The 12,809-nt window shown below is 34.4% G+C and overlaps 2 protein-coding genes across 14 annotated transcripts in view; one reads left to right on the forward strand and one right to left on the reverse strand.

The window, feature by feature from the left end:
• Window positions 1-12,809, reverse strand: part of HEATR5A (HEAT repeat containing 5A) — a 106,979-nt gene that overhangs the window by 81,875 nt on the left and 12,295 nt on the right. For all 13 annotated transcript variants that reach the window (XM_048222383.2, XM_026513554.4, XM_044389450.3 and 10 more), the window contains 5 exons: window positions 9,781-9,980; window positions 8,293-8,504; window positions 6,966-7,074; window positions 3,821-3,970; window positions 2,843-3,017 (listed from right to left, as the gene is read on the reverse strand). In XM_048222383.2, the coding sequence (XP_048078340.1) occupies window positions 2,843-3,017; window positions 3,821-3,970; window positions 6,966-7,074; window positions 8,293-8,504; window positions 9,781-9,906 (772 nt within the window). In that variant the 5' untranslated portion in view covers window positions 9,907-9,980. The remainder of the gene's footprint in view (window positions 1-2,842; window positions 3,018-3,820; window positions 3,971-6,965; window positions 7,075-8,292; window positions 8,505-9,780; window positions 9,981-12,809) is intronic.
• LOC113266102 (60S ribosomal protein L35a-like) lies at window positions 11,596-11,928 on the forward strand. The gene is given in 1 exon segment (XM_044389455.1): window positions 11,596-11,928. A coding segment is annotated over 1 exon segment (333 nt).

Consider the following 12,809-nt stretch of genomic DNA (forward strand, 5'->3'; position numbering starts at 1 on the left):
TAGAGGAGGAGAGATCAAGTACTCACTTTAGGAAAAGTTAATTTGAAACATCAAATAAACATCCGAAGAGATGTCAAATGGGCAGCTAGACATGACCCTGGTACCCAGGCTAAAGATATAGATCCAGTAATTCCTGACACATAGATGGTATGAGACTAGATAAATCACGAAGAGGATGAGCATACACACACTGCAAAAGAACACGTACTAGGCAAGGGGCCTCTTCTATAAAAAGATAAGGGACCAATAAAGAAGACAAAACAGGAATTTCTAGTGAGGAAGAAGGAAAACAGAATGAGGTCCTATAAGCCAAGCGAAAAAACACAAGGAAGAGGATCAACTGAGTTAAATGTTGCCGAAAGGTCAAGTGAGACAACTGAGAACTGCCCACTGGCTTTAGCGTGGCTGAGTATAAACATCAGTTCAAAAAGGGGTTTTTGTTTTGTTCAATGACATATCCCATGTGCTCAGAAAAGATCCCAACCAAGTATAAACAAGTATTTATTGAATGAATGAATGAATGAATGAATGAACATGAGGTCTTTAATGACCTTAACCAAAACAGTTTTGGTGAAGTGAATGGGGGGAAATCCTAACTGAAGTGGGTTTGAAAGATAAGGCAGGAGGGAAACTAAAGACACTATCAAGAACTCTTCTGAGGAACTCTGATGCAAAAGGAAGAGAAATGGAGCTCAAACTGGCTGGGAAGTAAGATAAAAGATTTTTTTTTTTTAAAGATGGGAGAAACAAAGCATGTTTTAGTAGGTAATAATCCAATAGCGAGGGAGAAGCTGGTATAAGAGAGAGGAGACTTCCTAGAGCAATGTCCTTTAGCAAGTCAGAGAACAATATATATTAAAAGATCACATAAATTCCTGGCAACTTGTTGCAATAAGAAAGTGTCATACTCAATCCCTGCTTATTTCTTAAAATTTTATTAATTGATTGATTTATAGCACATGAGTAAGTGCCTTGGAATAACCTACCACCTGTCTGAAACCTGTTAGTTTTACTAGGAAAATCATTTCAGTTCTGTACTTCATAATCTTTGCATATTGTAGTTGAGTATACAAAGCTCCACTGCATTTTTTTCTAAATCATTAAGCACTATGTTGCTATTAGTCCCCGACCTTAAAAAAATCTATTATGGTATCTAGATCACTTTTTAGTTGTACAAAAAAAACTCAATTATTTGTAAGCTATAACTTACAGAGGCAAGATGACAGAATTTCTGACAAAAGATTAGGCCAAGGATTTTTATTGTGGGTGCAGCTGATTCTTCAGTTTGCTTAGTCTGACTACAAAAACACTAGTGTTAGTTTAGTGCTACCATTGAAGCATATACATTTAAGTATTTAGTCACAATTTTTATGCAATTCTACATTTTGCTTGTTTTTACTGAAACTGTATGCTACTGCTAATGATATATTGGAGAAATGAGCAATTCACATTTTAAAAAGAATTTGATTAGGGGTGCATTAGTGGCTCAGTCAGTCAAGTGGCTGCCTTTGGCTCAGGTCATGATCCCAGGGTCCTGCTCAGCAGGCAGTCTGCTTTCCCCCCTCCGCTGTTCCCCCTGCTTGTGCTCTCTTGTGCTCTGTCAAATACATAAATAAAATCTTTAAAAAAATCTTTAAGAAAATAAAAAATAAATAAAAAGAATTTGATTAAACCTGTCTTCCAATTTTAATTTCTTAGGTGGCTTAAAATTTAACCTCCTAAACGTCTGTGAACAACTTTTTTTTCTGGTTTGGGTTTTTTGGTGACTTCTTCCTGTTCCCATTCACCTTTCCCCCACCTCTCAATAAATAAGAAAGTCTTACTGAATTATAAGATTAGAAAAACCATAATAAAAATAAAAATTTCTTATTATAAATTTTATTTATAATCTCAATTGGAGAATGAGGGGACTGTAAGTTTGATAATGTTCCCCAGGTGACTGTGACATGCTGTACTTCCTGTCCCCTCCTATATCTGGTTAAAAAACAGTAGCTTTAGAAAAAAAAAATTTCCCTTTATATAACTATAAACAATTTCTCCAGCAATGCTTCTCTAACTTTAATGTGCATATGAGTTATCTGGAGATCTTGTTCAAATGAGAATTTGGATTTAGTAAATTGTGTGGGGCCTGGGTTTCTGCATTTCTTACAAGTTCCCAGGAGATGCTAGTACTCCCGATCTGCGGATGTTTGAGGACTAAGTTTCTGAAGAACAAACACATTTTCATTTGTGTGAGACTGTTTCTTCTTTGGAGACAGAATGATAAAGCAAGTTTTCAGTTATTCATCAATGTTTTATATACACTGTTGATTAAACCCAAGCAAACTCTCTTGTTTTCAAAAATACCCCATCCTTGCTCACTGCCTAGAAGCATATAAAGAAAAAGTAACACAAAGCAAATTGTCCAAGTACAGTGAATTTCAAATACCTGTTGTTTGGAATTATTTACATCACTGCTCCCTTATACCAACCTAGAAAATGGCAAGCCGAATATAGGTAATCAAATTCATGTTGCTTAAAAAAGAATTAAGATTTAGATCATATCTATTATTGGATAACAATTAACAATTTACTTAAAAAAAAAAGTAAAGGTTATAATGTAAAGACGATGACTGAATAAAGTTTCTTCAAGAGTTTATTTTTTTCCCTCAAATTTTTACTGAACTGTTTGAAAATGAGATCTTGGGACCTACAGCAATGTTTACAAACTAAAATTGATTTATAAGATATCCTGCCTCTTTTCAAAATTAATAATGGGTAGTAGTAATACTACATTATGTTTGTTTAAACCAACTGGGAAAAAATTACAATAGACATTTTGAAAATAATTATATAAATTTACCTGCTCCTGGATGTTTAGAAATTATAGCTTTAGCCAACACTGTGCCTAGTAGTTTTGAAACTGAAATCCGCACATCATAATTGGAACCTTCAAAGGACTTAAAACATAATGTGGCCACACTATCCAGGTCTGTACTCCACATAAAGATGGCCTCTTTCTGAAGTTCAAGGAGACACTATTTAATTGAAAACATAGACATTAATGAAAAACAAAATGTAAATGCAGGTTTAGAGCTATATAAGTTGTAGAAACTATCAAAATCTAACAAAAATTATATACAAATCCAAAGTTATCTAAACAACTGCAGAGACAACAAATGAATACTTATTAAAAAACATAAAAATTATACTATATAAAATAATGTGTGGACAGAGGGTGGGAGGAGAACCCATTCTAACTCAGTAGGTTAGGAAAAATGTCTTTAGAACCAATCTGTTGGCTATGAGCAATTGTGAGAATAATTACAACATAAACAACTTTACAGTCCTATCTGACCAACTGTATTAGGAAGGCCGTGATAATTCTGCTAAAGATCATAAGACTTGGCCTAGATCTGCAGAGGACTAAACTGCCTTATTTTTAGTCTGTTTCCTAGCTTGCAAAAAGTGACACATTCAAAAGAAATTAAAATGTCAAAATCTAAATCCTAGACTTGAAAAAAAAGGCATGATAAAAACAAATCACTTTCAAATAACATAAACTTAACATGTAAACTTTAGTTTACAAAACCACAGAGAGGAAGCATAGTTGAGCGAAAGGAATACTTAGGGTCTGGTAACCTGAATTCCCCACCCTCCAACAATGTGCTGTGAATTTGGGAAATTCATGTAACTCTCTGGAACTCAGTTTCCTCCTATGCTAAAATAAGATGGGCTGACTATCAAGGCTGTAGCTGAGATCATGTAGCTGTTAACAAGGATACTAATTTTCTTTTCTTTATATTTATTTTGAGAAATTCTGCTTACTGGACCATTTTACCTTTGCAGCAGCACAACGAACAGCCATGGATCTATCTGTTAAGCAGGATTTAGCAGCTTTATAAACATCCCTGTGACAAGGTGTGGCAGCAGCTCCTAGTCCATTCAATATATTTTGCAGACTCAGCATAATCTCATACCGACCCTGAGACTACCAAAAAGAAAAAATTTAAATAAGAAAAAAATTTCACTGTGAAAAGTAGCATTAAGTATCAAAATTGTTCTCATATATTAGTGAAATACTTCAATATCTATATATACTAACCAACCCATCTGACATCAAGAAAACATTAACAGCTGTTATTTTATGAAGTGTTTACTATTTGAAAAGTGTTATGTGTATACATTATATTTCAACACAACACAAAGGGTTGATGTGAAGATTAAATGAAATCATATGAAAAATTCTAGCACAAAGCTTGCAGTTGTTGTTAAGCATTCAGTAAATGGTTGCTATTAATGAGGTAACACGATAAAAGTTCAGGGACCACCACCTAGGTGACCTTGGGCAAAACCATTTATCTATTAAATGGACATATCCACTTCATAGGCTGTTGTGAAGATCAAACAAGTTACTACATGCAAAATGCTGAGAATAGTGCCTGACATATAATAAATGCTCAATAGATTTTATAGCCATTAATATTTAATCATTTTCTGGGCTGAGAAGTTTAACTCAGAGGACAGAAGTTTGGGATTTAGACTTAAAAAGACCTGGGGATGAATCTTGGCTCTAACCCTTAGCATCTGTGTGACTTTAATTTGATCTTACTTATTTCTCCATCTGTAAAATGAGAATAAGATGAACCTCATATAGTTTGAGAAGTAAATAAGCCCTTGTGGGGAAATTATTCACCACAGTGCCTGGTACACAGTAAATACTCAAAAAATAGTAGTTGCTTATATTACTGATATTTTAATAAACACCCCAAATGATTTCTACATCCCAGGGAGTTAAGGACACTAAAGATAAGTAAAGTTGTGAGAAGACAAAGGTCAACACCATTTTCATAGGAATGTTATTAATTTATATTTGTCCAAAGAAGCACAACAGTAATTAATAGGTGGACATAACCAAATGGGTCCCAAGGTGAAACTTCTGAACTTTTTTCCCATCCCAACTTTATGTTGTCTGTTACCGAAGGGTGTGAATCAAAGGTGGGAACTCTTTGGTATCTCCAACATGTTGCAGAACCTGATTAACTAAGTCATAAAGATAAAAAATAGCGAGAAATGAAATCCTCAGCAATAACTTTAAAATTTCTGAGACTTATAGAGTAATCCCATTAACCATGGGGCCTAAAAATATTATAGCTTAACTCCATTAAGTGGAAAAAAAAGTTTAAAGTGGCCATTCCTCGCAGATGAAAGTTCTTACAAACATTTCCTTTTAAATAAAACCCAATTTACAGATGTTAACAATCTCTTCTGCTGAATCACTTTCTTCAATCTTTTAGCAAACCACTGCTTAGAACTGATCTCCTGAGTAGATTCAATCATGAGTTTTTTGTTTCAGACTTCACTTCTTAAAGTTCTTGAATAAGCTACGTTCTTTTTTTTTTTTTTTTTAATTTAGTTTATTTTTTTAAATAATCTCTCCACCCAGTATGGGGCTTGAACTCACAATCAATAGTCACATGCTCTATTGACTGAGCCAGCCAGGCACCCCAAATCAGCTATGTTCTTCTCAAAATTTATCATATTTTAAATGTGAACTTTCAAATTCAGGTCGTGATCTCAGAGTCTTGAGATCGAGCTCTGTGTCAGGCTCTTTGCTCAGTGTGATGTCTGCTTGGAGTTTCTCTCTCCCTCTCCCTCTGCCCCTTCCCACTGCAAGTGCTCTCCCCTCTCTCTCTAAAATAAATAAATGTCTTTTAAAAAAATGTGTGGGCAACTAGATGGCATTTTTAAAAATTTTATTATTTGACAGAGAGAGGGAGAGAGAAAGAGAACAAGCAGGGGGAATGGCAAGCAGAGGGAGAGGGAGAAGCAGGCTCCTGCTGAGCAAGGAGCCTACCGCGGGGCTGGATCCCAGGACCCTGGCATCTTGACCTGGGCTGAAGGCAGCCGATTAACTGACCGAGCCACCCAGGCAAACCACTAGATAGCATTTTTAAAAATTATTTCAGAGCTATTTTCTAGACTTCTTTTCTAGGTAAAGTTAGAAAAACAACTAGCATGTTGTTTGTATATTTAAGGGTGCTGAGTTATCCTTAAATATTAGGGACCACAGACTTAAAATTTTTGATAAACACACACACAAATGCTTTAATTTCAAAAATGATTGGTGAGGGGCGCCTGGGTGGCTCAGTCAGTTAAGTGTCCACCTTCAACTCAGGTCATGATCCCAGGGTTCTGGGATCCAGCCCCACTTCGGGCTCCCAGCTTTTTCCTCTGCCTCTGCCCCTGCCCCGCCCTCTGCTTGTGCGCCCGCTTTCCCTCTCTCTCACTCTCAAATAAATAAATAAAATCTTAAAAAAAAAGATTAGCGAAACTATAGATGGCAAGAAATTACGGTATCTTGGAAGTCAAATGAAGAGACAGTTACAAAAACAAAGGGTATTCCACAGTGGTAAATGATCACAAATCTATAAGGCTAATAAGGCAGAGAATATATTCCCCTGGCAACTAAAAGGTCAACCAGATCCTGGTCATACTAATATCCTACATGTTCCTTCCCAACCTGATTATATTCCTTATTCCTTTCTGATGCCAGTAAAATAGTAATCCACCCATCAGATATACAGTGGTTACCAACTATGTATCTGCATCCTTGTTGACAAGCACTTGCTGTAGTACTAGTATTAGGGGAAAAGGTGATGTGAGAGGAAGAAGCAGGGATGGGTCTGCCAGAGAAATACCTTAGCTTTTGCTGATCTGGATTTATCCAAAATCGTAAATTGCATTATTGATTTTCTAATAAAGTTTTAATATACAAAAGAGAGATGTGCATCTCCTAGAAATATTTCATTTATGGATATATTTATACATATAACCTATGTCCGCTTACCATGGGTAAAGCACTTTTATTGGCTCAAGAAACCATAAAACACAAAACCATAAAATACTTTTTATTCTTTTTCTTTTCATGTAATAAAAATTATAGTTTATCTTTTTATTCTTTGGTTGAACTTGTGGTTACTCACCTCTGCACTCTTCATAGCTTTAAGAATATTCCCCACTGTATCGGTAAAGGTGTTAACCAGTATTCTACCCAACTTCTTGTACAAGGAACCCAAACATACCACGGCAGCACTGAAACACCATTTAGATTAGAAATCAGTCATGAGTGAAAAAACGGGAATGAATCTTAGACTATGTAAAAGTGACTGTTTAATTTTACCTTTAAAGGATAAAATTGCCAGAATCTATTCCACTATTAAATCCTAAGGTATGAGGCTTGCATCAATACCAAATAATTACACTTTCAAAAACAACAATTTTAAAAAAATGTATCTTCAAATAATTGAAACCTCAGTCCAAAGATTCCATTCCCTCAAATTCTTTTATAAAATAATTTTTCATAAACTGACCTTCATATATTAGATAATCAAAGATAATCTTAAAGATATAAGATAAAAACAGGAAATAATATTCTTATCAAGTCTGAAGTCTGAGAACTTCAAGGGAAAATATATTGTTATAAGTTAAAAATTAGATCAACTAAAATTTCTGTAAAATTACTATTGTGGAACCATACATGGCAAACTACTGTCTCTAATAACAGATGAAAAAATGAATTGAATCCTATGGAGAAAGAAAGTAAGCTGTTCTTTTTAGCTCAGAAGAGTATTTTTCTATGTGATATTTACTATTAACTTTTACTACTAAAAGTTAATAAATTAAAAGACCACCCAAGATGTGAAGAACTCAAAATACTTTTTTTCTTAAACACTCAAGGGCTAAGATTTTTGTATTTATCTTTAAAATACTTTTTTAAATAGTTGACACTTATTAGTTTCAGGTGTGCAACATAGTGATTTGACAATTATAAACATTACAAAATGCTCACTACAGTAAGTGTAGTTATCATCTGTCATCATTCAATGTTATAACGATATTATTGACGATATTCCCTAGACTGTACTTTTCATCCCTGACTTATCTGTTTTTATAGCTAGAAGTCTGTACCTCTTAATCCCCTTTACCTATTTCACTTATCCCACTACCTATTCCCCATTCTAGCAACCACCAGTTTGTGTTCTATGTTTATGAGTCTTCAACTGCTACATTTTTAGTGAGACAGTTTTGATTCCCAAATCAAGACTTCAAATGTCTACAATATTTTTTGGGAGAACAGTCTCTCAATCAAAGGGAAAATGTTAGATTTTTTAAAAAGTTAGATTTAAAAAATTAGTGAAACAATTTGTATTCAGTTTCAAAATAATTATTCAGTAGTTTGGGTTCTTTAGAAAAATGATTCAACAAGGAAGCACTATTTTATTTTACATTTAGTTTTAATATTTAACTTACAGTTTTGTGGGAAGATAACTTGGAGAATCATCTTTGCTACGAATAAGATCATTACATTTATCGATTGTCTCATAAACAGAGAATGTGTCACCAATACTATAAAGAACGCCTAGATTTTTAGCAAGGAGTTTGCGGGTAGGAGGCCCTGGGGAGCTGTTTAACAAAGACAGGAGCTGTTCAACAAGAGTCTTCTGTTTCTCCTTTACATCACTCTAGAAAGGAAGGTAACAAAAAAGACAATTCAGAGTCACATAATTACATGTAATCTTCTAATATGATTTTTCTTTCATGTATTTCAGAATTAAAAACTCCAGAAAAATACAAAATTATTTTGACTAAAAATTACAAATAAGTTGGTAGTATAGTCCTCACACCACACAAGGTTGCCTGCTGCTCTGCAGATATCTCCAAAAAATAATTTCTAGGCAACGATATACTGGAGTCTCTGTGAAGAAAGATAAGGGTTCTATTTCTTCTATATCTTTCTTCTTCTGTTGGAAGGTAGAGCAAATTTGTATTTTAACCGGAGGTTCTTTGTTATTAAGTCTCTGCCCCAAATGTCTGTAGAAATATGCAGCAACCTATAATCTATCACGCGTAGACCTTGTAATGAATGACTGTGTTACTCAGATCTTTTTCCAAGTTTACTGCAATTTTCTTTTTACAAGCTTATGCATCTAAATGCCAGTAATGTTACTCCATTTTACTTGTCTGCTTTCTGAAGAAGGAGTACAGAATACCATAATAGTAACAGTAAAGTATCCAGGTGCTCACAAAGGCATAAGCTTCCACAAGGAAGTATTTGTCAGTACATGGATTTTTGTTTTGTTAAAATTCCAAATGTCTCCATGAGTAGTGTCTCTACACTACTTCTGCATTATATACGGTATTGTTATTATGTAGAATATCCTCATTTTTAGTAGGAGATGCACGCAGACGTATTTAAGGTGCAATACCACCTCATGTGGCTCAGTAAATGAGTCAATCAAATAAGGTAAAATGTTAACTGATGAATGTATGTGAAAAGTATGATTGATTTATTTCCTTTTTTGGAAACTATTTCATAAGCTTAAGAGTGAGTGTTTACTAAAAGACTTTTAAATTCATATTCTCCTTAAAGAGCTCACAACTTTTTAAAAGTGAAACTCCCATTATAATATTTAGCAATATATTACACAAGGGCTTCAGGAATATGAAGGTGAAGAAGATAATGAAAATGAAATCTAACAGACTGTGGTTTATAGTTAGTTTTTATATTTTCATATATTTTTAAAGTAATATAAAAAACATTGGCTGATTTCTTCCTGCTTTTTGAAAGAATAAACTGTATGTAATGTAATGTAATATTTCATTATAAACTCTTAATAAGGTCTGGCATTCGAAAGCTAATTTAGGTTATTCTGGACAGAACAAGAAAAGCAAACCAAAGGACCTAAACATTATCTGGCACTTAAAAAAACACAAAAAAGTTTCTGCAATTTTACCTACCCTGCTGGTTGCCAGCAAGAGCTTCTCCAGATATCTCAACCAATCGAAAATAAACTCTGCCTTCTGAACTTCACCTAGTTGATTGTATGCTTCTTCATTCAGCAATAAGCTATGAGCTAATTCCATTCCTTGCAGAAAATTCTCCTAGCTGGTCACAATTCTTCTCATTAAACTTCAGTCAATATACCTAAGAAAAAAATCTGTAATAGAGGAAAAGAACATATTTAAAAAGGAAGGCAAATGTAAGACTGGAAATCTTCCACAGAAAGCACAAAGCATAATTAAATTGGGAGACAATTTTTATAATAGCTCTAGGGTGAAACTGGGAAAACCCAACACTAAACTCTTAATAATGATACAAAATTCACCTTTGACTCCTTTTTTGGAGGGCGGACAAGCAAAGCAGAGAAGCATTATTGATATTCATATGTAAAAATTTGCTAAACAGAAGAGACATTTCATTAAAATTCTAAAAAAATTTAGGTTAGGCTACTCAAGTATTAGATTTTCAATTTTCTTTGTAGGGTAAATACCCTTTTACTAAAATAAAATGGGTCATGGGTACATATCAACAAATGACCAAATATCCAGACCTCCTACTAAAATTCTATAGAGCTTGACCTCTCCATGGGCACATATCCTGTCATTTACCTGCAGATTGAAATGGAAGGACTTATTCCTATTAGCATCTTTTCCCCCAGCCTAATAAAGATACTGCATGTAGCTTGAGGCTAGGAGTTTTAGGAAAAAGTCTCATCCCAACCAGAATAGCCTTATCTCTGTGAGCCTTGTGAAAGCAAAGTCCTGTTTTTGAAGGCACTTAGATGGATATTGTCCAGGGACTATAGCAATAAAGATCATATCTGCTCTGACCAAGACCCAAAGTGGCCTTCATTTCTGCTGTAGCAAATAATCAAAAAAAGACAGAGTAGATTTTGTTTGTTTTTTAAAATCCACAAGTACGTCCTGGGCATACACTTTCCAGAACATAAATAACATGTAAGTGTACACACGTACACACAGACATTTATAAGATGACATCTTGATTATGGAATTTTTTTTATTTTTAGGAGGATTATGTTCAAGTTTATAGCAGTAAAGCAACATGTGTACAACTCATTTTTGAATAATTAAGTGAATCAATCAGCCATAAAATATGGCAAAATGTTAACAGCTGTATGCAGATAGTGGGTATGTGAATGGTCATTTTACTATTCTTTACTTTTTCTGTATTTTTTAAAAGATCACAATAAAAAGTTGGAAAAAATTATTTAAGAAATTAAGAAACACGCAAGCAGGGTGCCTGGCTGGCTCATGGTAGCGCATGAGATTCTTGATCTTGGGGTCCTGAGTTTGAGCCCCACATTGGGTACAGAGTTTACTTAAAAAAATTAAAGAAAACTAGAAGGGAAAAGTTTAAGAAAAAAAAACACACAAGCTGCTTTTAAAAAAAAAATCATCGCTAATATGTATAAGACAAACAACTATCATCAACAACAACAATAGGGAAGGCATTACATACATAAAAGGTGGGTACTCCTACTCACTAATGTACCAAAAATAAATTTGATAAATTATAAAACTTCCACCTAAACAAAAACAGGTAATGAGAATTGCATGGAAATATAGACAGAATGCTACCGGTAAATAATCTAAAAAAATTTAAATACATAGTTCATATTCCCCTAAACAAATCTCAATCTTTTACAGAGAAGTCAGTAAGTAAAGATGTGTTAGAAAATCAGATGGGAGTCTTTCCACCAACTTGGAGCCTGTGGAGGCCTGCTGGGAATAAGACTCCTAAAAATGACAAATATGTCTGGAAGGCTGTGGTCTAGGGCCATTTTTGCTGGCTATAAGTGGGGTCTCCAGAACCAGAGGGAGCACACAGCTCTTCTTAAAATTGAAGGTGTTTATGCTCGAGATGAAACTGAATTCTATCTAGGCAAGAGATGTTCTTATCTGTACAAAGCAAAGAACAACACAGTGACTTCTGGTGGCAAACCGAACAAAACCAGAGTATCTGTGGAAAAGTAACTTGTGCTCATGGAAACAGATTCATAGATTCATGCCAAATTCCAAAGTAATCTTCCTGCTCAAGCCATTGGCCACAGAATCCATGCAATACGGTACCCCTCAAGGATTTAAATTTAATGAAAAGTAAATAAAGATGTAGATTTGTTCTCTTGTAAAAAAGAAAGAAAGAAAGAAAGAAAGAAAGAAAGAAAGAAAGAAAGAAAGAAAGAATCAAATGGGAGATCTAGGGAAGGCTTTTCTTTCATTCTTTTTTTTCTCTCAGAGGGTTTACTGGTATAAAATTACCTATAGTATCAGATCATCATAATTAATATAAATGTGAGAAGAGTTTCCTTATAAGATAGTAGTCACAAACTGGTACAGTTGGCCAAATTTAGCCTGCAACATATTGGGGGGAAAATGACTTACTAACATTTAAACATAAGATTTTACATGAAAACCTGCGTCCATATTCCCATATAGCAACAAATGGCTAAATCTAAGAGAAGGACCCTCCAGCAGGCCACAGCAGCCACCTGGCCTGCCTCATTCATTTACATTATTTGCCAACTTCTCCCAGTATTTAAGTTTTCAACTCCTACTCTTTACCCTACTTGTATCCCTCTGGCTTGGGTCAATAATCCAGATTCTGACTATAATGCTGCCTCAGAGGCCAAAAGGCAGCTATTACCAATCCAAACCTACCAAGTCTGTGTGCGGCTTTAGCCATCTGGGTTGTGCACTTCCAGTGAGTCTTGCCTACCTGCCCAATACTACCTATAACCTGGTACCTACAGTCCTAAAAAAAAAGAAAAAAGAAAAAAAAAGACACACTAGGATTTTCAGGAATGTCAATTTTAAGAAACAAGACTATAAACAACAGTGCTAACAAATTCACTTTTCCAGAGCCAAGTGAATTTTTAGATTCTTGTTTAAATAAATCTTCCTTTCTTAACTATCAAAGCCAACTGACCAAAATATACACAATTAAGGAAAAAGTTAATAAATGCTAG

This window comes from Ursus arctos, unplaced genomic scaffold (assembly GCF_023065955.2).
Source record: "Ursus arctos isolate Adak ecotype North America unplaced genomic scaffold, UrsArc2.0 scaffold_37, whole genome shotgun sequence".
NCBI classification, from domain to species: domain Eukaryota; kingdom Metazoa; phylum Chordata; class Mammalia; order Carnivora; family Ursidae; genus Ursus; species Ursus arctos.